General features: G+C 39.8%; 1 protein-coding gene across 9 annotated transcripts in view; it reads left to right on the plus strand.

Annotated features, from left to right (window-relative positions):
* The window catches only part of LOC107321707 (ephrin type-A receptor 6), a 438244-nt gene that overhangs the window by 289192 nt on the left and 121540 nt on the right, over window positions 1–27512 (plus strand). For all 9 annotated transcript variants that reach the window (XR_014938440.1, XR_014938441.1, XM_015878874.3 and 6 more), the window contains one exon: window positions 14461–14585. Coding sequence is in view for 7 of the 9 variants with exons in the window: in XM_015878874.3 (XP_015734360.2) it covers window positions 14461–14585 (125 nt within the window). In the remaining 2 variants the exon portion in view is untranslated. The remainder of the gene's footprint in view (window positions 1–14460; window positions 14586–27512) is intronic.

Here is a 27512-nt window from a genome sequence, read left to right on the forward strand (position 1 = left end):
TTCATCAAGCTGTGTAAGCTTTGAACTGTATCAGCTGTTGTCTTCCTTGTCATAAGATTCTCTACTTTAAATTACTTGAGGTTGCCAATGAATGTGTCATATTCGTTATTCTATTGCAGTTTTGTATTCAGGATTGCCTGCTTACAAAAATGTCAGGTAATCGTGACTATTGTTATCTTGGAATCTGTAGTACCAGATACCAGTGAGCACACTTTTCTACCAGTTTTAAACGGAAGTAAACAGGGATATATGTAACAGAATATTCTCCAATAGCTGATGGCAAGATTTGATACAAAAGATCACATTATGAAATGTTTAATGCATCTTTTTTAAAGATTTTACATGTAGATGTCAAACTGACCACCATGGGACTACTGTGATTTTTATCTTAAAAAAAGTAAAGCTGTAAGGTGGTTTTGTGAAGGTGGATTAAATATGAAAAGTTTATACTGACTGAAGACAGATAATTTGGTATTTTAGAAGTCATTCCATATTTGCATATTTTTATGAGCAAAATTCATTAGCTTTTATGCCAGTGCGTTTCTTTGAGTGTGGATATGCTTTTGAAGAAGACATAGCTTAAAGATAAAATGCATGCATGAATATAGAGTTAGATAGTACCTTTTAAATATACAGTTACACACATCACGGATAAATTCCTTTCAGTGTCCTGTTGTGCTTATTGAGCTGGAGAGAGGAATTAGGACCATAGAATCGTAGAATGGCCTATGTTGGAAGGGACCTCAACGATGATGAATCTCCAACCCCTGTGCCACAGGCAGGGACACCAACCTCCATACCATAATACTAGACCAGGCTGCCCAGGGTCCCATTCAGCCTGGCCTTGAACACCTCCAGGGACAGGGCTTTCACAACCTCTCTGGGCAGCCTGTTCCAGCACCTCACCACTCTCATACTAAAGAACTTCCCCCTGACATCCAATCTAAATCTTCCCTCCTTCAACTTAATATCATTTCCCCTTGTACTGCTGTTATCCATCCTTTTGAAGAGTTGACTCCCTTCCTATTTATAGGCTCCCTTTAGGTGCTGATAGGCTGCAGCGAGGTCGCGGCCTTCTCTCTTCCAGGCTGAACAAGCCCAGCTCCCTCAGCCTGTCTTTGTAGGGGAGGTACTCCAGCCCTCTGATCATCTTTGTGGCCCTCCTCTGGAACCTCTCAACAGCTCTGTCTTCCTTGCTAATCTTACTTGTATCTTTGCTCACCATGCAGCATATAAGATGCTTCTAGTGCATTACTAAAGACAGAGAGTATGTTTGAGAAAGCACACAGCAATAAGCAAATCCTAGATGGGAGAAGAGTAACATTTGCCTCCCTTATTCTGATCTCTGCAGGAAAAACCAGGAGGCACCCTGTGTTTCAGCTCTGTCTTCCAAGTCCAGACACAGAGAAGAGATGCAAGGGCATGGACAACACACACTGAAATCATAATACTTTTAAGATGGATCATTTTATAATCTTCACAAGGAATTTAGCTACTAACTTTCTTCAGTAGGCTTCTGCAGATTATTTGTTTGAATACTTGAGAAGTTAATGGTGCAGGATTTTTTGTTGTTGGAGGAAATAAAAATTGTCTGTGTCTAGACAAGCTGCAATGAAAGACAAAATAGCTGATGGAGGTGTGTTTGTGAGCCTCAATTGCTCAGTGGGGCACAAAAGAACATTTGGGGTGCTCATTAATTTTTGACATCTACATTGAGTGCTCTTCTTCTCCATCTGGAGGCCTTATTTCTCAGCAGTGTTTATACCTCCTTAAAGTGCTCTTAACTTTAGGAGTCCTTTTTGATGCCAGAAGTAACTTAATGTTACTGAAATTATTTTAAGTGATCTGAATCCCCTGGTGTAAGCATGATGAGAACTGACTAACAAGAGAAGACTGATAATGAAACACCAGCAAACTCAAAGTTGTGAGTAGAGGAGTTCATTCTTAGGGCAACCAAATCCTCTCTTGTTGGTTTAGCTATCCAACAGATTTTCTTCCCCAGCTCTTCATGCATTCATTCAAAGTGGAAAGACATTTCAAGGGAAGATCAGCTTGCATTACATGAGCAGTTACAAACCCAATAACAGCCTGTCTGGCCACCCATGGTGTGAGATGCTAAATCAACACTACTAATAGACTCTGATCGCGATCATTAGTGAAGCATAGAAAATTCTGATTTAACACACAGATAGCATGATGTCTTGGCAAATTAATACTACTGATGTAAGTTCCTGAAAATGATAACAAGTATATCTTGGGGTAAGCAGCTGCAATAGGTAAATGGTCCATTTGTTATTAATTCATTTCCATAGGTGTATTGTAACAGAAGGTTTCTGTGCTAGCAGAATATTATTAGAAAGATGTAATGAAGTTACACTGTATAATTTATCTGTTATTTTTAAACTTTTTTTCAAGAACACATTTTACTAACAACTATTTTTCAAACAGTAAACAAAGAACTAGTGCAAAGACAGGGCAGGAGATGCTGAGAGTGGTGACATTATGTGTGGGGGAGGGGCTGGACTGTACAGAGCTAGCAGTTGGTGTTGGTAGGATTAAGACCCTCTAGGTAAGTACGAACGGAGATGCAAATAAAGCAGTGTAATGCTGGGAGTCTGCTTTAAATTGAATGTAAGCCAGCAGCATGCTCTGGCAGCCCAAAGGGCCAACCATACCCTGGGGTGCATCAGGTCCAGCACTGCCACTGGGTCAGGGGGGAGGGGTTGTCCTCCTCTGCTCTGCGTTGTGCAGTGTTACCTCCTGCACTGGGTGTGGATTTGAGTGCTGCAACATAAGAAGGATATAAAACACGATGCAGGAAACAATTTATAGGATAGAATTATGCAACAAACATTCCTTACTGAGATAGGCAGAAGTTTCTCTAATCAGTTAATCTGGCCCTTTATTTTGTCTCTGACAGTAGGCAGGGAGGTACACTGATGGAAAGAAAATCAGACAATACTTCCCTTCGTGTACTTTTCTAGCTTCTGTCAGTGTTTGGTAGCATGTTACATAATAAGATATGTTTTCTCTATTTCCTGTCTGAATGTCTCTCAACTTCCTAACTTCTGAGAGGACATACATAGGTTTTTATGGTACCCTCTAAAAAATACCAGTGTAAACTGTCTGTGTGTCAGCAGGTGAGCTAGACATTGTCTCTTGGGCAAGAAGTAGAGAAAGTAAGGACTGTAATGCTCGGCTTCCCTCCACAGATCCTCCTACTTTCCCTTTCTATAGAAGACAGCTCCATAGAGCTGTTTTGGCAAAAAGATGGGAGATGAATAGTAGACTTGGAAAAAATCTATAAGAACACAGTTCAGCACAAAATAGAACACCAAGGCTGATGAACACAGGGAGGAAAAAAAAATATAATAGAACTACCAAAAGAGCAAAATGGAAGAACCGTGCTGATTCATAGATTCTTGTTAAGAGAGCAGTGATCAGATAATTAATTTCTTGAAAATAAAGGTCAGGCTCATGAAAATTAGTGATGCACTGATCTGAAAGTATGCGTACCTAGGTTTCCTTGTCACTTAGATCTGTCAGTAGGTGATTGTCTATCAGTATGTGAGCATGGATATAAGCAGTAAGTATAAAGATCCTGGCAAACTAGCAGACAATAGGTGAAGAAGCTTCTCTTTTGAAAAGCTATTGTATAGTTTCCCAGGATTCCATAGAACTTTCGCTGAAAGATTTTTTACTGTCCATTGTGTAATCTCATTTCTAGGCTTCTTTGTTTTGATGGTGTTTTAGTGAACTCTTAAGCTCACAGTGGATCTATAGCTCTACCCAACTGAAAAAGCATTTTGTTTAGGATATTGACATATCTAAAATAACTATTGCATCACTCTAGAGATCAGCTTTAAATAACAGCCATGGCTGATTTTGTCCAAAGCTTCAGTGCTACTTGTAGTGATGCATATATCAGACAGCTGAAACTGTGGGGATAGCTTTCCTCTACTGGCAGCTACCTTGAAGTTCAACCTTTACAAAGGCAGTTCTAGTGTGCAGTCTGTGCTCTCCTCAGATGGTGTCTGAGAATGAGAGCTATGAGAAACTGCCCTCAATCTGAAATGCCTGTATCGCTCTAGCTACAGAGGGACACATGACAACTTGCCAGAGTAAAAGCACAGCTTTTATATTACTTACATCAAGTAAAATGAATTGCACCCTACTTGACTGTAAACTGACCATTGGACAGCATCAAGTACAAACGAGTAACATTCCAGCCTTCTGGATGTGCTTCTCATTGACAGTCATCTGAGTCTGTATGCCAGAGCTTAAAAGGACGTGCTTTTCGGGTTTACATGCTAAACATTGAAGAGATACGTGACTCTTTAAATAAAACTGCATTTAAAGGCAGAGTTAAAAATAGCCCTTATCATTGCGTAATGATTTTCTGTAAAGAGCAGTTAACAACATACCTTTGGAATCTTTTTAACATTTACATATATAATGTAACTTTTTTTGTAACATCAGTGGGAGAATTCATTTATGAGGGCATATTTATTTTACAACAATGATACTTAAATGCTGTATTGAAATCAACATTTGTGAAAAAAATTGATTGAAGATGTACATTCTAAGTATCAGATGTCTGCATGCACTTACATATATTACATGAGAATATTAAAGTACAGGAGCTATGTCATTCTCTGCACATACCAACAAACAGCTTTTACAGGAGGTTCAGATAAGATGTTCAAATAAAATATTCATGATTTTCTTGCTAAAAGAAAAACCTCTTTCTGACCTATAAAGTACTGTTAGACAGAAAATGACCCACAATCTCATATAGACTCATATTTTGATATAAACAAGAGCAGGAAAGATTTTCTCAAATGTATATTTTAGACTGATCTTCTACATCCCAGGATGACTAGCAATTAATGGAGAGAAAAGATGGCAGATTTCCTAGTGCTTTTTAACCTGCTTATTTCATTTTCTGCTTATTTCATTTTCAAACTTCTGTGATCAATTTAGCAGCAGGAAGTTCTGTGTAGCAATTTGGTTCCAGTTGACCCTGGAGGGGTTGTTGCTGAATGAGACTTACTTAAACTTCTGTTGCCATAATGACACCTTGCTGCAAGAAGTGACACCTTCTTAACCTCAAGTTTTATTTCCAATACATTTATACCAATTCCCAGGTTATTTAGGAGGCTGAAAACAAGGTTCTTCAGAGAAATGTGTCACCACAGGTTGTCACCATATCACAGGGTACCTAGCAGAGCTGGCATGATGCTTATAACTCACGTAACACATTAGCCACAACACATCTTTTTTCATGCTGATTAACATCGTTATAGTTGCAACGTGATTCTGCTGATAAACCAATTTCTCTCACCTCCTTCTCTTCTAGGACAGGGTTTCTAGAAAGGAAATGCTTTAAGTCACCCTGGTGTTGTTTCTGGGAGGGATCCTACATGTCGGGCATGATTCCTCAGAAGCAAGCACACCAATTTGAAATGGTATACAACATTTAATGGCACTGTCTGGGTCAGGAGAAGTTGAGCACTCACTCAACACTCATGGGACTGGATGTTCCTTTTCTGGCTGAGGTACCTGTAGAAGCCTTTCTTCTTTTTGGCATTCTTAGCCAACTTCAGTTCAAGCTGGGCCTTGGCTTTCCTGACCCCCACCCTACTTGTCCCTGTTTCCACTGCTTGTGCATTTTCTTCTTGTTCCTCAGTTTGACCAGCAGATCCCAGTTCAGCCACACTGGTCTCTTGCCTTTCTTTCCTGACTTGCTACATGCGGAGATGGAGAGCTCTTGCACCCTGAAGAAAGCTTCCTTAAAGATCTGCCAGCTCTGCTGCTCACCCTTGCCCACGAGAACAGTTTCCCAGGGTGCTTTGTTGACTAACTCTTGAGGAGCTGAAAGTTATCTTTCTTAAAGTTTAGCTTCCTAATTTTACTCTCCAGCTGTCACTCTGGAGTGACAAGCCAGTTCATCCGTAACCAGCCACAAAGCCAGGTATTTAAAGATATGATCCTTTGGTTTCTTTCTATGTCCTTACCTAATACAGGAGGCAGAGAAGATGGTCTGTACGTTCAGTTCCTTTAGCTGTCATCCCAAGGACCCAATAGCCCTTGACCCACACATAGATTCTTCATCTCCTCCTGCATGGAAAAGCAGTAGGGGCTTGTGGTCTCTTGGCCATACCAAGCTAGGTAGTTTCACAGCGACATCTCTCACCTGTGCACCAGGGAAACAGCAGACATCTCTAAGAAGGTCTTCTCTGCATATTGGATGCTCAGTTCCCTGTAGAGAGAAATCACCTACAACCAATACCCATCTCCTCTTCCTCAGGGAAGTAGCCTTGGTATCATATCTAGGCTGAATGGGCTGTTAGCACCTTCAGATGGGCCTTCGTCCACTCCTGGGTGACCCCGCTCCCAAAGGACAGGTTAGATACACACAGGGCATTTGGCTGCTGTCCTCCCCCAGCTCCACCCTCCCCGCATCAGCACTGTCACACATCAGGGCTGCTCCTACAGTTCCCACTGGTTATTTTTCCCCACAGTACGTTGCAGAAGATTTACCTTTCTGTGAAGGCTCCCTGGGTGTAAGCTACTGCTATGCAGTTGATCTATGTGAGATCTTTGCTAAAACAGCCAAAATAGTGCTTTCCATGCATATGACACGTGGCCCTTTTCAGTTTTACAGACTTGTTTGGTTTGTCTGTAATTCCTGAAAGTTTTCACCAAGCTGTTCTGAAATGAATTTATTCCACTTGCTTCAGAAATACGGAGCATAAATAAAACAGCTCCTTAAAACATACATTTATGGAAAAGGTTTGTGTGATTATTGTAACTGTTGTGATTTACAAAAACACATTATTAAGGTACTTCAAATTGTTCACGGTATTGGTTATCATGCAGTGTACCTCACTATACTTACAACTTTGAGGTAGAGAAACAAAACGCTCACGCAGACTGGCAGGCGAAAAGACTATATTTTATAGAATTTATTTTGAATATCTTTTAATATAATCCATTTTGAAGAAACAGGGACTGAATAAATCCTGTTAGAAGTAAAGATCTAGCAATGCTTCTGTCTCAGGCTTGTGAAATAATGAACAGCAGCGCATTCTGCAAGCGAAAGAAAATCAGTAGTGTTGCAAAATTACATGGGTGAATAATAATTGTCTTCATACATAAGTCCAACAATAGATGGGAAAGAAATTAAGCAGCAAGGAAAAAAGAATTGCATTTTAGAATGTTGTAGATAAAATATGCTGTTGGAGCTGCATTTAGCCTGGAGGAGATTTTGAGGTTGCATCTATCGTGACCTTTAGCACAGAACACTGTAGCAGAATCTGTTTTTTACTAATGGGATTAAGTTCACTTGATTTCTATCCACCATTTCTGAGCAAGGAAAGAAAATCTGCAAGGGGAAAGAATTTAAAATGGAGGGAAAGATTGTAATTATTGCTTGCTGGAGGCATATTCTTCAATAAATGGAGTGCTTCAAAGGAAGTGTACTAGTATGCTGTCTTTTGAATACAAGCCTTTAGGGAGCTAGTGAAAGTGTATAAAGTAAAAACATTATTTTACACCCAGAGTTGTTAATTTTCTAGCTCTAATGCATTGTCAGGAGAAGTACATATTCAACTTTGAACTCCAAGGTTAGAACCAGTAATAATAAGCCTTCTGACCATTATGACTGTAAATTAGCACTGAAATGATTAGGAAGATAAGAGACTCTATTATGTGAAGAATCAAGTATCTTATCTAGTCCCTATACTAACTGGAAGCAGCCTTACATGATAAGAAAAATAATTCGTACTGAACTAAGCATACACCCAAAGATGTTTCAGCTATGTACAGACACATCTCTGTTAGAAGTTTAATTTTTTACCAGAAGTTTATGTTCATATTTCTTTTCTGTGTGAACTTATGTTTATTTTATATATTCTTAGGTTTATATACAACCCCTCATGTACACATTTCTAATCATGGAAGTGCTTACGTACCGGAAATATTGGGAGGTAATAACACTTACATTTCAGGTTATGATAGCTCAGTCACAAATATTAAAGAAAATCTCCAGAGCATGGCCAGAAAAGAATACAAATGTAAAATCTCCTGAATTCCCATCACATTCAGTACACGTGAAATAGTGTTTCTTCCCTTGTCCTACAAAGACAGAAGGATTGTATGGGAAATTGGTAATCACAGCCTGAACCTCTGATTAACCATCTGAGGCAAGTGTTGGGTCAGCTGTGGGAGCACAGGTGAGAGTAATTCCGCTGTGCTCCTGGAAGGGGTGGAGCTTGACTCCACCTCCTCTAGACCTCATTTAAGGGCTGACCACCACTAAGGCAGCATCTCTTGGAGATTGCTCCTTGGTGGAGATTGCCTCAGTGTTTCCCAGCATTTTGAAGGCTTCTCTGTGGGTAAGTTTTTCCTGTACCTTTGGATATTTATCACCACCTTTCTTATACCATTACCATCTTTAATTTATTCTCACCATACAGGATTAGCAAGTAAACATAAAAGAAAGAAAAAAATGTATCTTTGCTGGGGATCTAATAAACATAGGAACAAAGGCTGCTGGAGATGATAGGCAGCACAACTGTATCTTTGTCTGTTGACCAAGAATACTTTTCACACATGGTATTACTAATGAAGGCTGAAGAGTTTTGACCTCTTAGCTTCTCTGGTAAATCCTTCCTTCTTAAGTAGCTCAAATGCCAATAATACTGAAGACATTATCATTGATCAGGAAATGTTATTTCATCACTTCCAGTTCTGTTACTGGAGTAAAATGTCACCTCTAAGAAAACATCTTGTTATTGCTTATTACCTACCTTACAGACTTTCTAGAATTAGAAGTAAAATCAATATTTTTTTTTTCCTACAGTACACTGAAATAACAGGTTCTCTGAAGTCTGGAAAAGTGCTTTTAAGTGTGGATCATGAATAAAAACTCAGACTTCATTTATTGCTGTGTATTATTTAAAATAATGCTTGGTGTCAAATAGTATAGAAATTCTAATGCAATTACAGAATCTAGGCTGGGAGAATGCTGTATGAAAAAAACCTTGGTACATCAGTATAAACAGTTCTAAACACTGTATACATGTGGTTTTATTAAAAAAATGACACCTTTATAAACTATAGCTGTATTTATAATGAGAAACACAAATCTAGACCACATTTTGCTTTAAAATCTAGTATCAGTAGTTTACAAAAGAACTTTCTAGTATTATAGTTAAGCAAAAGCAGGAATCACTGGAAAGTTAATGTACTTATTCCATACTCTGTTTCATTAATTTACTAAAATTTCTGTAAAATGTTATTAGATAATTAGGTAACCATAGCTCTCATTTTTGCACACATAGTTTCCTACCTAGATTAATTCATACAACTGACATGTGACATAAGCTTGTAAATGTGTCTTTCTTTTTAAAAACAGTAAATCTATCTTATTTTGTATTCTGACGAAAAAAGACATGAAACTGAAGTCAGCTTGTATTACTCCCCATTATATTGCTATTTCTTTTGCTTGCAACAGTCCTTTTCTTAATGAAACAAAAAGGGACGCAGGGTCTTTGCAAGGTGTTGAAGCATGTTTCGTCTTCTAACTGTACCATAGGAAATAAAACGCTCTTGATTAATGAGTTCAGCGAGAAGCAATCTGCTGAGTGGTCCTTAGTGTTTTCCCTCTATTTAATTTGGAGAGTGGCTGAGGTAGGAGAGAAAGAGGAAGGGAGCAGGCTGGATTCTCTCCTTTGTTGGAAAAGCCTTACTCCAAAAATATTAATAAAGCCCCATATTTGGGTGAGGATGGTCTTTCCTATGTCTTGAAGCTGGCAGAGCTCTTGAGAAAAACAGCATGTAACTATTGCAGTTCAGATTCATACTGGTGATGGTATAGAAATGTGCATCTAAATTAAACCATATCATCCCCACTGGCAGTATTTTATACATGGAGGTCCACAGCCTTCTAATGAGGGTGGTGTCCAAATGACTGCTGGCACTTCATAGACTTTGGCCAAAACAGAAGGGAAAGAAGGAAAGGGGACAACAATCGTGTAGCTTATCTTGTTTGGCACTTGGTAGTTTTTTTTAACAAGAAACTTCATGGATTTCTAGCAGGGCCTGTTCTGCTTTGAAATACAATACTAGAGGGATAGAGTGGACCAGAAACAGGCATCAAGTGTTTGTCATCAGCTGCTGCTATGTTTGAAGATTCTTCATACTCAGCGGGCAACATATCCATGTTGTTTAGTCTGGAAAACTTGGGAGAAATGTTGGAGATTCTTTGTTGGCTTTTAACAATATGAAACAAGAAACTGGAAAATTACAAAATAAGCTATGGGGGAAAAGCTTCAGAAGTCCTATAAATCACCTGTTTTGAAATCGGAGACTACAGATAATGGAAGTCAGTCTCAGAGGAAGAGAAAGTTTGTATAAGTTTGACACTGGATTTTAACAATCGTTTAAAATATGCATTTTCTGCGTTCTATATAGTGTATGAGGAAAGACATTCAGTTAAAAAAAGAAACCAATGACATTTAGAATAAAATCTCACTCTGAATTGAGGAATGAGCATTCATTATTCAATTCAAATTTGAAAAGACAAAGAAAGTTATCAGACTAAATTAACAGGAGCTGACAGCACTGTAGATAACTCATTGTAATTCAAGAATTTTATAACAGTGTAGAAGAAAACATAGAGAGCAGATGGTGCAAAGAATCCTCAGTACAAAACTGAGATCAACACTGAGATCAGGAGCCAGAAACCATCCCTCATCCTAGTACCAGTGTCAAGAAGATGCTGCCATTAAAGTGATTAAAAGTCATGCTGGGTTTCAAGCTTTGTTTTTTTCCCCTTAAATGGTTTCAGTGGATAACCAAATTAGAGCTCTCCTGCAGTTACTGGATTTGGAGAAACTGAAAGAACTTCCCATTGAGTCATCATAGGAACGTTTTAGCAGTCTTAATATACAAGCAAATAGGATTCACCCGTCTTACAAATTTCCAATTAAAGGGAGCTCTAAGGATGAATGGATAACATCTTTAGGGTCTAAATAATTTCTGTTCTACTGATCAAATCTTATAGGAAGCTGATTTTTTTCCAGTGAAAGCATTGTTTTTAAAATGACAGTAACTGCAAAAATAGAAACTTGGCTAGCTGCAACTTTTTATTACTTAGTCTTATTTAGTCTCTTTGTACAGTAAGTTTCTGACTAGTAGCCATTTCTTTAAGTAATTATTTCATCTTTTCAACAGGTAAATTCTATTTACAAATAGTATCCTTCTGAATGATAAGAAATGGTTAATGTTTACTCTTTAGGCTTTTGTTTTTGTTTTACTGTATTATGTGTGGTGCATAGGTTTTGTTGTTGTTGCTGCTTTTATAAAAACATCATGAATACACAATATCCAGAGCCTTACACACACACACACACACCTTCACATTTTGATTTATAGGATTCAGTGCTGGTTCTGTGGTACATGTATGATGTGAACATGGGACCTTCAGTTTCAAGTGCAGGTCAAGCACAGCTGTTTTACAAGTGGGCTGAAGTAATTATCTTCCATTATTTTGCTCTGGAGTTGTTGCCCAGGGAGAAAGCATTGGCTGCTTCCTCAAATGGAAAAATTACTGCAGTGAACTCAGACAGAATATACACTGAAATTGTTGTAGAAATTTGGAAATCGGAACCTGAAGAGGAATGCACCACATGTGGTTCATATGGAAAGTTTACCAATGCTAGGTCATAATTTGAAGAAGTATAATACCAGTAATCTATATTTTAAAAAGCCTAGAAGGATCGGAGTGTTTTCTACAGTCATGCTCAATCATTTTGCAAGGATTTGGCTATTAGATTAATGAGCGCACACTGCAGAGAGGTGAAGCCACATTCTTCTAGTGAAAATGCCTCAGCATTTTCATACTGTTCGTACCTCAGGTATGAACAGGCGCACACAGGGTGGATCAGACTAATCTGCAGAGCTCCCTTAGCCCCCACCTGTAAATCACAGAATCAGCAAGGTTGGAAAAGACCTACAAGATCATCCAGTCCAACCATCCATGTATCACTAATAGTTCTCACTAAACTGCATCCCTCAGCCCAATGTCCAAACATTCCTTGAATGCCTCCAGGGCCGGTGACACAATCACCTCCCTGGGCAGCCCATTGCACTGCCTGACCACTCTTTCAGAGAATTAGTATTTCCTAATGTCCAGCCTGAACCTCCCATGACACAGCCATTCCCTCTCATCCTGTCACCAGTTACACAAGAGAAGAGGCTGACCTCCAGCTCACTACAACCACCTTTCAGGTAGTTATAGAGAGCAATAAGGATTCCCCTGAGCCTTCTCTTTTCCGGACTGAACAATCCTAGCTTCTCCAGCCGCTCCTCATAAGGTCTGTGCTCCAGACCCCTCACCTGCTTCATGCCAGTGAATAACTCAAAACTACAAGTAGTAAACAAATACATATGAGAGAAGCTGTCTTCATAGGCCTGTGATTAGTGTTTCACAAATACAAATCCATTTTTGCGGCCTTGTGTTTTACTTTCAGTAACTCTGTCTTTGTTCCCTACTTGGAGTAGCTGATTTTACCCTATAGTAATATTACTAGAACACAGCTTCACCCTCAACTTTCAAGAATAAAAAATTCATTTTAATTGAGGGAGTACTTATACATACCCAGGGGTAACATTTTGGCCCAAATGTGTTTTGTTTGTTTATTTTGCTATGCTCAGTTATGTGATGCTTAAGTTAAGTTTGAGGTCTTCCTGAAAAGTAGACTAATCCTTTATTCAGCAAGACAGGATTCTTTTTTTCTCTTTTCCTTGCATCAGACCTATGGTTAAAATGGTGTAAGTATGGATGAGGGAATGTTTCCCATGTGAGCTCTGTTCTGTCCACTTCATATGACTTCTGGTAGTTTTTTCTTCCTCTGGTTATTTTCTGTTGGGCTGTTAGCTTTTTATCCCATCACAGGGACTGGTCTGTTGTACCACAGAATAGTTATCCACAGGGAGGACTGTAGGTGGTTAGAGGTTTATTTTCTGTCTTGCTGACACAGAGAAACTGAGATTGTTATATGTGTGTCTGTGTATGCAGAACTTCCCTTCTTTCAAAGGAAAGACAAGCTGTTGTTTTCTTTAGTGTTTGTTTCTAGAGTTTATTTACTGATTTCATTTCTTAAACTTTCTGAAATGTTTACAGGGAAGTAAACAAAGGTGAGGAATTTTGTGACTAGAAGCATATTCCTATTTATTTTTACTAGGGAGACTCTTTTATTCAAAAGATAGAAACAGAAGTCATAAAACTATGTTATTTTGAGAGGCAGCTCTATAGAAACTTAGAGGTTAAGTATGATTCATAATAGAAGGGAATAGGGAAGAGTGTGTAATAAAGTGGTATATGTTATTGTATTGACAAGTAGGGAAAGGTGTAAAGGAAGGAACCTTTTTTTTTTTTTTTTTTTTAATATATGAGGCAGTCTCAGGAAGCTTTTCCTCTTTTCTTCCAGACTGTTGAAAGATGTGACTGGTTTTGTTGTTACATTTAGGAAAGATTTGTGTCAATACTTTTAAAGCAGCTTTAGCATCTGGAGAGTATTAGACTTACTTACTTGACCAGCATAATAAAATAAGCATATCAGGTTTCTTGTAATTGAATTTTGGCCCATTTGACATTGTTGCATAGAATGTCCTTCTATGTCCTTCTTTTCCAAAAGGGCAGTAAATCCAACTCCCCAAATCAGTTAAACCCACAGTGAGATCTTGGATTCATCCGCCCATGTTTAGCCCCTTTCGAAAGCCACTGGAAGCAGTTCCTGCTCACCACACAGGTGCAGCCCTGTGGCATCAGTTTCTGCAGGTAAATTGGGGCACCTCTGTTTTTATGGCTTGCCCTAACCCTGCCACTGCCCTCCCCTAACAAACCAGCTGTTGAATACATACAACCACTGCCCTGTTGGACTGGAATTCTCTTGCTTCTGCCAGCCCAGGTGGCAGAAATGGAGTATGTTATGCTGTTTTAGGTTGTGTAACATTGTTTTACCCCAAGCAGCAGGCCAAATGTTTGTTCTACTCTGGCTAAACTATGATGCTTATCATAGGGTAACCTGAGTTTAGAATTTACTGTCTCTGAAACACAGCAGTGCTCTGGATATCATGTCCTCAGAGTGAGCAGCACATCCTGTTCATGCACAGACAGTAGCGGAGACTGACTTGGGCACTTTTTTCTGGGTGAGAATTTTTGTATATAGCCATTTCTCAGAAGCTGGTCTGCACTTTAATAAAGGAGTTACTGGTGTGCACTTGAAACATTAATTCCAGGTTATGTGGTTTCCTGAGAATTGCCATCTGGCATGCTTTTCTGCCTGGAGGTCACTCAAAGTTACCTCAGGTTGGTATCCTAAGACAGTAAGTTAAAAGGATAAACAGTGTACTTTGTCTTTAACCCGTAGTTATCCTTTTCCCTTTCAGCACCCTCCTTGATAGGTATGGTAAGGAAGGACTGGGCTTCCCAAAACAGCATTGCCCTCTCCTGGCAAGAGCCGGACTTTCCCCATGGAGCCATTCTGGACTACGAGATCAAGTACTATGAGAAAGTAGGTCTCACAGCATCACCCAAACTCAGATCCTAAAGACTAATATGTTTCATACTTTTTTATATTTAAAAAATAGTTAAAACTTTTCACTTGATGCCACATACGATGCTTTTTAAGTAGACGTTTTGTATTAAGTTTTTGTTGCTGTACTTCTGACTTGTTAATGACTGTCTTGTTTCATGTCAGAACCAAGTAGAACAAGCAGGTAGTGGATACACTCATAGCAGCAACAATTATGAACATAACAGATCAGAGACTCAAACATATTTTGGTATTTGAACTTTATGTTGGAATGACACTGAAACAATATGGTGGAAGTGAATGTGAAAATTTGATTTAATGATGGATTGCATCAGCCTTGTTTAGGGGGGTTACAAGAGATAGAAACTGCAATGCATTTTATCAGATTTCTGGTGTTTTGACAAAGTTGTGTGGTTTCACATCAAACTGGATAGTCACATGCATTACAAGAAAAGATACAGCATGTCTTAGGAAAGCACAATCTGAAGCCTGCTTCTCCCAAAGCAGAAAACACATTTCATCATTTCCACTTGGCTACAGGACCTTGCACAAGCATAAAATGTAATGTTAATCAGTGACTTTATTCCTAGAGATATAGGAAGGAAAATCTTAGTGTCTGTGTCTTAAGCAGTAACTTAAGCAGTAACAAGCACTGCCGTTCTTGCTGATTCTCTGTTCACATCTGAAAGTCACAATGGAGCTAATGGATAAGTGAGAAGATCGCAATGAGCAGTAACGTAAGCCAAGACATGAACAACAGATTTAATGATTTTAGGCTCCGTAAATATCAGAATTTCCTTCCTTGGCTGCCCTTCTCTATTGAGATTATGCAGCTTTAATGGTACAGGAAAAAAAAAAAAAAGAGTAAACTTGAAAAAAATTCAACACTTTAAATAGTATAGCTAGAGAGAGGAAACAGAGCAATTGCATAGAATATTTGGTAGCCAAAGCAAGATAAACTTATTTTCATGCACTAGTGGAGCTCTTTCAAGTTTTGATCCATTACCATAGTAAACCACACTGTGACTTGCACTGACCACTTTTTATCAATATTACAGTAACAATCAAGTGAATGAAAATATGTACTTTACACCACTTTAGTCTGTTTCTACAGCTAAAAGAACAGAAAATGATCTTTTTTAAAGCCTATGGAGTATTTTTTTTAATTTTTTTTTAAACTATTTTCTTTGCCCTTAGGTGTGGGGAGATAAATGCACCACTGGCATTTTCCAGTACTCTTGTACAAGAATTATTTTCTCGTTAAGTCACTAACTGGCCTGCATATACAGCTCTTGAGTACACCTTTTATTAGGAAGTTAGATCAGGTGTGCTTTCCTCTGTCAAGGCTATGTAATAGGTAGAATGAGATACACAATTCAGCTCCCACAGTAAGCAGGTCACTTATTTGAGCTGAGAAATAGCTATGTGACTGATTTGCAAGACCAGGTTCAAGAGCAGAGAGTTGAATAATCTAGTCCTGCAAAATACTCTGCTGATTTGCAGTGTCAAGTTACAAAATGTGATTTTATACAACTTTGATCCACTTTGTTTATATTTAAATATTGCTGACAAAGCATAGATTACAATTACACTACCTGGTAAGTATAGTGGCCAGATGTGAAGAAGATTAGTATACTGAAAAAAAGAATAGATGGACAGTGTCTACCTCCAAGCCAGAAAATAATCACATGGGCTTTAACAAATTCTTTCTTCACCTCAAAACTCTATATACAAAATAGCACAGTCTGTGTATGTCAGGTGTGTGTACAGCAAGTGTCACCTTTCAGGCTTCCCAGTGACCCCAGAAAAGGAAAATATCAGTATTTGTTTTATCAGGACTAGGGACAAAATAGGGATGATGCTGCAGAACTACAAGAAATGTGATAAATGAGAGGAATCTAACATAAAGATATCCCTCTCTTGGAGAGTTAAAAAAAAAAAATGCAGCTGAAGCTCAATAACAATATAAGTATGAAAAGTCCAGAAATGTTCTTAATGTCTTAAGGAGATATTACAAATGCAAAACACAGTATCAATTTGCCTTAGGTGCTGTTAAATACATGAGTTAGTAAAAAGGAACAGATTTTGTAGTCCCGTCCATATCCCTTTTTACCTGTCGCCTGTATCCAAAACTAAAAGAGGTGTTGTTCCTACAACATAAGAAATTGAATATTTTCATAAAATATAAACAATATTAAAATCTCAACAGATTGCACCAGTTTCTTAACTTTAAGGAACTCTGCAAGATTAAGTTTTATAAGCACAAATATCTATAAGATTCCTGAGTGATATTTGCAAAATTATCAAGAAGACACTAGGGACTTTAGGGCATCATGCTGTCTTCTAGTTACAACCAGAGGGAATTCTACAGCTCATAAGCGAAAGTGACTTCTGGTCATGTGCCCCCAGGGTTTCATGAAAGATATGTCAGCTTTCAGAAATCCAGGAGCCATGTAACACAGAATCACAGAATGACCCAGGTTGGAAGGGACCTCAAGGATCATGTAGTTCCAACCCCCCTGCCTGGCAGGGCCACCAAACATATGCCTTTACTAGATCAGGTTGCCCAGGGCCCCGTCCAACCTGGTCTTGAACACCTCCAAGGACGGGGCATCCACAACCTCCCTGGGCAGCCTGTTTCAGGGCCTAACCACTCTCCTAGTAAAGAACTTCCCCCTAACACCCAACCTAAATCTTCCCTCTTTCAACTTAAAACCATTTCCCTCTGTCCTGCTATTGTCAGTCCTTTCGAAGAGTTTACTCCCCTCCTGGGAGTAAGTTCCCTTCAGGTACTGAAAGGCTGCAATGAGGTCACCCCACAATCTTCTCTTCTCCATGGTCTCCCCCAGGTCCTTCTCTGCCGAGCTGCTCTCAAGGACCACTCCCCGCAGCCTGTACAGGTGCCTTGGGTTCTTCCGGCCCAAGTGCAAAACCTTGCACTTTGCCGTGTTGAACTTCATTAGGTTCACCCGAGCCCAGCTTTCCAGCCTGTCGAGGTCCCTCTGAATGGCATCCGTTCCCTCCACCGTATCGACTGCACCACTCAGCTTGGTGTTGTCAGCAAACTTGCTGAGGGTGCACTCAATTCCCTCATCGATGTCATTAATAAAGATGTTAAAGAGCACTGGTCCCAAGACAGACCCTTGAGGGACACTGCTCGTTACTGGCCTCTACCTGGACATAGAGCCATTGACCACCACCCTCTGTCTGTGGCCTTTCAGCCAATTGCTTATCTATCTAGTTGTCCACCCATCAAATCCACTTCCCTCCAATTTGGAGATGAGGATGTGATGGGGGACCATGTCAGAGGCCTTGCTCAGGTCCAGGTAAATGACATTGGTCGCCTTCCCTTCATCCACCAACGCCGTCACTCCATCATAGAAGGCCACAAGATTAGTTAAGCATGACCTTCCCTTGGTGAAGCTGTGCTGGCTGTCTTGGATCACGTGCTTGTTCTTTATGTGATCAAGCATGTTGTCCAGGAGGATCTGTTCCATAATCTTCCCAGGCACGGAGGTGAGACTCACCGGCCTGTAGTTCCCCAGGTCCTCCCTGCTCCCCTTCTTGTAAATGGGAGTGACGTGACCCTTCCTCCAATCATCCGGGACCTCACCTGACAGCCACGACTTCTCAAATATGATAGAGAGCGGCTCGGCAACCACCTCAGCCAGCTCCTTCAGGACCCTGGGATGCACGCCATCTGGCCCCATAGACTTGTACTCATTCAGTCTAAGGAGGCACTCTCGGACTTGCTCTACCCTTACAGTGGGGAGGGATTTACCTCCTTGGTTCCCACATAGAGGTATGGGGGTGCAGGGCTTAGGGACATGAAAAAGATTAGAATCCTGGCTACCAGTGAAGACCAAGGTGAAGAACTCATTCAGCACCTCAGCTTTCTCTTCATCTGTTGAAGCAAGTTCTCCTTTTAAACCTACCAAAGAAGGTACGCCCGTTTTGACCTGTCTCTTCTGGCCAATGTACCTGTAGAAGGTTTTCTTATTGTTTTTCACGTCCCTTGTCAAGTTCAGTTCTGCTTGTGCATTGGCTTTCCTGATCCCATGTCTGCAAGTCTGGATGGCATCCCTGTATTCTTCCCAGGTGACACAGCCTTGTTTCCAGAGCTTGTACACCCCTTTCTTCACCCTCAGTTCTCTCAGCAGGTCCTTGCTGAGCCATGCCAGTTTTCTACCTCGCCTGCCCACTTTTTTATTCAGAGGAATGGAGACCTCTTGTGCTTCCAGGAGGGCATCCTTGAAGAGCAGCCAGCTCTCCTCAACATCCTTGTCTTTGAGGGCAGTGCGCCAGGTGATCTTGGCCAGCATTCCATTGAGTAGCTTGAAGTCTGCTTTTCTAAAGTTGAGCATCCTGGTCCTGCTCTTTGTCAGGCCCACATGGCTTGAGATCACAAACTCAACCAGGGCATGGTTGCTGGAGCCCAGGCAGCCTCCAACCTTGATGCCTTTGATGATCTCCTCAGCATTGGTGAGCAGCATGTCCAGCAACGCTTCACCTCTAGTCGGTCTGTCCAATACCTGAACCAGAAAGCTATCATCAATGTATTCCAAGAGCCTTCTGGAGCTCTTGCAGCTCGCTGTGTGTTTTTTCCAACAAATGTCCGGATGGTTGAAGTCCCCCACCAGGACAAGAGCACGTGAGCCAGACGCCTCACGCATCTGGAGCAAGAAAGCCTCGTCAACAGCCTCCCCTTGATCAGGTGGCCTGTAGTATACCCCTAATACCAGCTAACCATTATTAGTCCCATCTCTAATCCTAACCCACAGGCTCTCAACCTGTTCCTGACTGTTTCTCATAGGGAGCTCCTCACAGTTTATCCAATCTCTGACATAGAGAGCAACTCCCCCACCCTTCCTACCTCACCTATCTCTCCTAAAGTCTATAGCCGTTGATGGCAGTATCCCAATTGTGGGAATCATCCCACCACGTTTCTGTGATAGCAACAATGTCATAACTTTCAGAGTGCATCACAGTTTCCACTTCTTCCTGCTTGTTACTCAGGCTGCGTGCATTAGTATAAAGGCACTTCAGCCGGGCTGTCCATCTCGCCACCTTTATAAGGGATCCAGGATCCACTAGAACAGCACCATCCCCAGTATCCCCCTGTCCTACCCCCTCCCTTTGCACTCTGCTGTCATTGCCCACGGAGTTTGGTACAATTCCTCGAATGACCCGTTCAACCCCAGTAGCCCTTATTTTGTCCCCTTCCCCCTTCGTTCCTAGTTTAAAGACCTGTCAGTGAGTCCCGCTAATTCTTCAGCTAATACCCTCTTACCCCTCAGGGACAGGCTGCTTGCATCAGCAGCTATTATGCCAGGTGCAGTGTAGATTGCCCCATGGTCAAAAAAGCCAAAATTCTTGTGTCTGCACCAGCTCTTAAGCCATCTATTTAAGAGTTGGGTTTTTCGGATCCTCCCTATACCTTTTCCTGACACCACAGGCGTAGAAGAAAAGACCACCTGCACCCCAGCTCCTTCAAGTATTCGCCCCATTCCCCTGAAGTCTTTCATGATAGACCTCAGGCTTTCCTTATCAACTTCCTCGCCGCCAGCCTGAATTATTAAAAGTGGGTAGTAATCTGAAGGCTGAATCAACCTAGGAATTATCTTTGAAATGTCCCTGACTCGTGCCCCAGGAAGGCAGCACACCTCTCTGCGGGTATGGTCGGGACGGCATATAGGGCTTTTTGTTCCTTGCAGAAGGGAGTCACCTACGACAATCACCCTTCTGTCCTATGGGTAGAAGCAGTCTTGAGGCTTGGGGGCGACCACTTCGCCTGAGGAAACCTCATGGGTGAACCTGTCTCCACACTCTCACTAGTCCCCCCCCCTCAAGTTCTAGGGCCTCAAACCTGTTTCGCAGAGGCACCTGGGGAGCTGGGGATGGTCGGGATGGGGGATGCCCCCTCCGCTGAGCAGGTACCTGTTTCCACTCCTCCTCCCTTCTCAAACTGCTGCTGGGGGGAAGAGAGGACAGGGGGCTCACTGCAGTGCTGTCAGCTTGCTGGTTCCCCTTTACCACCTGTTTGTGAGGTGGCAGGGGCTGACATGCTCCATTAGGAGCCTCGGCTGTATGCTCAGAACCTGAGGCTGAGAGGGACTGACACCACCAGTCAATCTCCCTCTCACACTCTTTTATAGTACTCAGCCTCTCCACTTCCTCCTTCAGGTCAACTACGAGGCTGAGCAAGTAGTTAACCTGGTTGCAGCAAACACAATCACTGCCTCCCTCCCCCAGCACTGCAACAGCCAGAAACCTGCACACCAGCATCTCAGGTTGGGGGCTCAGTCTGAGTCTCCTCAGACTTTTTGGCAGCAGCCTTCCTATAAGGCATATGCAGGACCTCAGTCTGGGTCTCTGCATTCTTCTTGGTTGCTGCCTCCCATTTCTGAGAGCTTGGGACCCTTGTCTTGGCCTCCTCAGTATTTCTGGCAGCAACCTTCCGCCAGGGAGCAACCATGTCGAGCAGAATACTTACCAGAACTGAAACAGGAAGTCACGAGGTGCAAGAACCCTGCCTCCTCCTGTAACAAAAGACAGTGAACTCACCACAGAATGAGGCTATTTCCAGTAATTTTATGAGTAGCATAAATTAGTGATGGTGAACCCAAAAGACACAGGAGCATTCTTCCATACATACCCAGAATGAGCATGTGTAATTAATGAATACACTGATAGTACAATTAGGAAATATACAGAAGAGTTAGGCTAAGAAGATGTTATATCTCCAAAAGAGATCCTTCCAGAGTGGTAGTCAGCTCTTAAATGGGATCTAGGAAAGGTGGAGCCAAGCTCCACTCCTGATAGCACAGAATTGCTTTCACCTGTGCTTTCAGGCCTGACTTACTGCTCTCCTCAGGTGGTTTGTTGGAGGTTTAGGCTGTGATTCAGCAGTTCCCATACAGAGCAGAACAAGGGAAAAAGGCTAGCCTGTGCAAGGTATGCGTGACAAATGTATTTTTAGTCTCAAGCAAACAGTTGCACACAGGGAACCATAGAAAAATCAAACCCATAATCTCTCTGAAAAACAGACTCGTGTATTCTGAGAAAAACAGTACCATGTAATTGAGAAGTAGAGAAGGAAAGTTATATGAGGCTATTAATATACTGCAAATATGGAAGCCATACATAAATTTTAAAAAAATATAATGAAGTGGCTGAGTAATTTGACTGCTTTAATGCACTTTTTTCCACATGACCTTCATTTCTTCAGTGAATTACTGAAAAATGTGCGGACCCATAATTTTAACAAAATATTGTTTGCCTTTCTATCAGTCTCTAAAAATGAAAATCTTGAGAAAATTTTGGAAAAGAAACATCAGTTGTAATCCAGTACTGTATGTGTCCTATGGATTATTATTCTTTATTTCTTATTTAGGAATGTGCTCGTGTATATTTGTGTAGTTGGCTTACATAGGTTCACTCTTTTCTGCAGCTTTTCAGTCAAAAGTGCAGTGAATATAGTCAGTCTAAGATGCTCTGGGTTCCTGTTGTAGTGAAGACAGAAAGTTTTCAATTGCATAAATATTTTGTGTGCTATAATCAGAGTATTATGATCCTGAACTAATCATGTATGTTGAGTCTTGGTAGTTGAGATGTCTTATTTCTTGTAGATTTTGAATCATTCTGAAGAATTTGCTGTTTGCAACTTTTATCGCACTAGACAACAAGTGAGTCCCTATTGCAGCACATTAAGCGTTTGACCTTACAGATCTAAGATGTACTCTGAAAAGCATTTCTTCATAGATCTTCTTTGTAGTCTTCATATATACTAAACATTTGCAAGTTATCTCCACTGATAAAGGATCTCTACTGTATTCTACCGTCTGTTGTCTATTCATTCTATTTTACAGTCCTTTAATATCTTCCACAAATAGCAAAGTACTTTTAGAGAAAAAAAATTCTTTCATAGGCATTATTGGCTTTCTCTTCAGAAGCCAAACTCCAAATTTCAATATAACCTCAGTTTTATTGCTAATAGAAGTCAATTTTTTCCTTCACCCTTTAAAACTGTCTCAGACTCTGACTAAAGCTTTTAATTTTTTTAAAGATTCCTGGGTTTCCTAATTTATTCACATACAAAAAGACTGAATTCTAAAATCAGATAAAGGATATGACCTTGTCACAGCTCCGTAATGAAGCTTAGTCCTTCTCTAGGAATTCTCTCATGGGAAATAAAGCAGGGTACACAGTGGATATAAACTATACCAGCTGCATTTGAGGCGGTGTAGTTAAACTGGGAAATAATTTTTCCTCTCCTCCCACCCAAACCCTCGAAGTTAATTATCAATAATTAGCACTCCCTGAGAGCAGTGTTAAGCATACCAAGCTGTATACATATCAGTAACTGTATTAAGTTCTCCCACATGGCCCAAATACACCAGCTGTATGTTTTCTGCTACAAGATAATATATAAGTAGCAGACAAATCTGGTCTATAGGGAGGAGATTTTATAGAATGCACCCTAGCAATATCCCAAGGCATTGCAATGATATCTTGAAACAGCCTATCTTCTAGAGCAGGATGAGGAAAGACTGGTTGATATTTCACTTCCATGTCCTTTGATGAAATTTGCACCAGAGTCAAATCCCTTTGACAAAATACTTCATATCTAGCAGATTCAGTTTGCAGCTTACAGGTAGTTTTCACATAAAAATTTTAATGCACCTCTAAATGACCCCAAGTGGGCAAGATATGTGGGATGTCAGATATGACTGCTCCTCCACTCCAGTATTAATTGGAGTTGAATTAATAAGTAAAAGAGAGAAAATAGCCAGGCAGTAGAGGTAAAGGGGAAATTAGTTTCCCAATGAGATTCTAAAAAGAGATGAAACACTGATTAAGCAGATAGATAGATGAAAGCACCAGATTTAAAGAATTAGAAAGCTGTATGACCTTGTTAATTTTTCTATCAGTTTACAGCTGAATTATCTTAACATGGGGAGTGATGCTCTTTCTTAAACTCTAATATAAAACAAACACTGCTATTTCTTTGAATATTCATTAGCATGAATTAAAATGAAGCGTTTTGGGTAGGAAAATACATAGGAGAGTTTGTGGAAAATGCCTTGATAGGAGTAACATGAAGATTTAAGAACATCAGTGTGTAACAAATTTTGAATGACAGAATTATTCTTAGTGAGATTAATGAGGAAAATGTAAAACAAGAAAGTAATTTTCTCTTGCTGAATTGTATGCCTACAATACTATTCTGTAGTTCAAAGCAAATCTCTCTGTGTAGATACACACACTCTATATTATTTCAAAGTCATGGAAGTGTGTATGTACAATATATTACATACAATGTACTTTGACAGCAAAAAAAGATTTGTCACTAGGTGCACGTACAAAGATATGAACTGATATTATTGCTATTTTTCCCACATTTTCTGAGGAATAGAGCATCTAATGTTATGCTCAGTTCCACGCTGAAAACTAGCGCAGCAGCAGCATGCTGCTTGGAGCCCTGGAGACACATCATGTTGGCTTTTGCCTGTGTGCTCAGAATGTTTCATTCCAGCCTTTTTTCCCACATGAATTGCCAGTTTAGGGTGTGTGACTCATCACTTTTTAGGACAACAGATGTTGCTGTGTGAGTTTAGTGAAGAAAGCGTTTCATCATCTGTTTTTGTAAAGATGAATTCATCTCTTCTCAGGCAATATGCACATATTGTTGCTTTTCTCACCTTTTTTCTCTCTGCCAAAATACTCAGTCCTACTCAAGTATCAACCTGAATCTTAGTGTCAAGGAAGAAGAGCCATGTATATTTGTTGGTCAAAACACAGACAGTTATGATAAGAATTTACGTCATGTAGATAAGACAGTCCCCTGAATTTCTGTGTGGCATTTTCGGAAATTAAATCAAAATTAGCTTCTTCTCTACTTTAGACCTGTGCCTTTCTGTGAGGACTGTGAGATGTGTCAGATTTGTTGACTCTTGACCTCTGTGTTAATCAATCACTCCGGTCTTTCCAGATCATTAGTTACTAATTTCAGTAGTGTTTAACAGAGTTAGAAGGATCGTAACTGATCAGATGCAACTATGGTGCAACTTCTTTATTTCCTTCACATGCCAGCTATTTCTTCCTTGGATCAGATGTTGACTTTATCTTGGATTTTTAAATCATGAATAGTAATATATGCACCAGCTCCAATCCACATGAAGCTGAATAGAGCTGCTGGTGTGTTGCATTCTTCAGGAGCAGGCACATATCAGCTGGTGTTGCTGAGGCTGGATAGCTAGCATGCGCTGCTTCCTTCTCCAGGTATATTCTTCTGCTCTTTCTAGATGTACCATAGCATGTTTGGTGCCCTTGGAGGAAAAGGACAATCCTTAGCCTCATGCTTACCACTTTTTTTTTTAATGAATTGATTGTGGCATAAGTAGAAATCTACTTCCTAGAAATAAATAATCTGCTGCCTACAAATGAATGAAGTGTTTCAGTCATGACTAGAAGAAATACAGCATGTTCTTATATAATAAGAGCACTGAGAGGTTTGAATGTGTAAGATCTTTTGGCCAGCTGCACTGAACACAAACACTGGTGTTTGACCAATGCAACAGGAGCATATTGGCATGTCACTTCAAGCTCATGGCTCCACAGAGCACTTACAGCTTTCCTGGCCATCCAGAGCTCCTGGGAAATGAACCATGTCTGGGAAATGTTTTTAAAAAATAATCACTACAGATGCACTTTGGGAGATAATCATTAAAATGAAATCTCCTAGCTTATTTTAGCATCGTAAGTGATGTTAAACAAGCTTCTCAGTTTTGCTATTCTGCTGTTATTAATCTAGTTTCCCAAGGGAAGGACTGTGAAAGGCTGAAATTCTAAAAAAGAGAAGAAAATAGGTCTCTGAAATGTTGAAAATGAGAGTGAATGATTATGAGACTGACCAGATACAGTTTTTGCCTGTGGAAAAGAACTTAAAGACCTTACAGCAGCCATTATTAATGACACTGATATAATTACTATTAGGAGAAATAGAGATCTTACTTCTAAATATCAACTGCATGTAATAAAGAGTTTATCAAGGAAGTTCGGTGCTAGATCAGCTTCATGAGACACCTGGTTTGGCCTGTCTTCTAATAGCTTTCTTCAGCTGTATAGAGCTAATTTCTAAGCTTTTGTATTTTATAATAAAGGGGCCTTTGGAACTGTTACTGTGGTCATTCTTGCTGAATAAAAAAATAAATCTTGCTGAGAAACACAGTGCTGTTTAGGTGGCTCTAGTGGATTTGATTAAAAAACAAACAAACAAACAAAACCATAATTCATTCTCTGCTGATCTTGTTTACTTGTCTGTAGAAAATACGCTTTCCCCCAAGGAGAACTGTGTGCACAATCCATATTGTAGAAACTGCAAGAAGAGCTGCACAAATGTAGAAGTGCATTAATGGTTTTGAATGACTTGTTTTCAAAGAAATCTTTCAAAAGATGTATGCATGGGAATGCAAACTATTTATAGGACTACGAACTTAACATCACACAGCTAGTTCCATACCTCAGAGAAATTGAAGGAAGCTAAATCCACCAGTAGTTGGGTTAATTTCTAAGAAAATATCTTTATTTTTTTCTAGCTATTGAGCAATTTAACTTCAAAAAAATTATATTTATAATTTATTGACACAGCAAGAAAGGTAATGTAAGCCACGGGAATCTACTATTAAGTATGAGCGTGTGATTCGGTGAGCTGAAAAATCAGAAGAACGTCATATTTTACAAGGCATTAAAGTTCAGCTCACTCCTGAGATCAAACCAGATATGATCTTGATGAGTGCACAGTAAAAAAGAAATGCTGTCTTTTCAGAGTCAGTATATAATTGCACAGAAGGAAATGTTAACTTTGCTTAATCTTGAATTGGCAAATAAGAGAATGCACTCTAAACTTAAAATATTTTTATTGTAGTCACATTCGAGTATAGAGACCACTAAGTTTTAGTAACATCTGAATCTAATGAAACTTTTAACTCTCTCAGGTACCATAACATGCAGTCAAGTGTTAGACTTTAATTTTGAAAGTTTGACATATTTCCAGAAAAATAACAGTGAATTTCACGAGCAGCATTCTGGATCAGTGCGTAACTAGTATGGCTGCTAACTGACCATCTATGCAAGAATAATTTCCTTATTTGCAAGTTAAATACAATGTCCACATAATCATTACTCTAAAACCTGTCAGGTATTTCCTTTACAGTTTCATAAAAAAAGTATTTAGTTCCCAAAAGCCTTCATCTGTGAGCCCAAACTGTTTTAAAAACAGTAGCTTGCTCAGTGTTTTAATAATACATAAGCTCTTTTCAAGGATTACTCCTTCCCAACCATAAAGATGAGTTCACAGAATAAATCAGGAATATATGTACTTTGAGACATGAGCAAGGTTATAACTTTGTCTAAATGAAGGAATGTGCCAGTACAAAATATTATTTCACTTACACTTTTTCTGCACTCCTTAATACAGGATATATTTAGATATATTTGGATATACAGGATACGTTTAGGATATATTTGAACAAATAGAGGTGAATATACATGTATTCCTTTCTAGGGTAATAGAGAATGTTCTTTCTTTTCCTCCTTTTTCTTTTTTCTTCTAAGACTGCATATCAAACACACAGTAATCATTCAGAAGAATAGATTCCACTTTTAATTTTTTTTACACACAAGAATAGAAATAAAACCACTGACTGCATAATGTAGGCAAACTCTTTTGTTTCACGTTATTATGTCCCCAAAGCAGTTATGCTAATAGAAGAGAGGAAAACACACAAGGAAAAAGGAAGGGAAGGTGTTTTAAGAACAGCTATTCTATTTTAATGCAATAAACCAAATTTTCCATGTTTAATATTACTATAAGCCTTATTATAGGCCTTTTATACTGAATAAGAG

Source organism: Coturnix japonica, chromosome 1, assembly GCF_054131305.1.
Source record: "Coturnix japonica strain WE chromosome 1, WE-NBRP24, whole genome shotgun sequence".
NCBI lineage: Eukaryota > Metazoa > Chordata > Aves > Galliformes > Phasianidae > Coturnix > Coturnix japonica.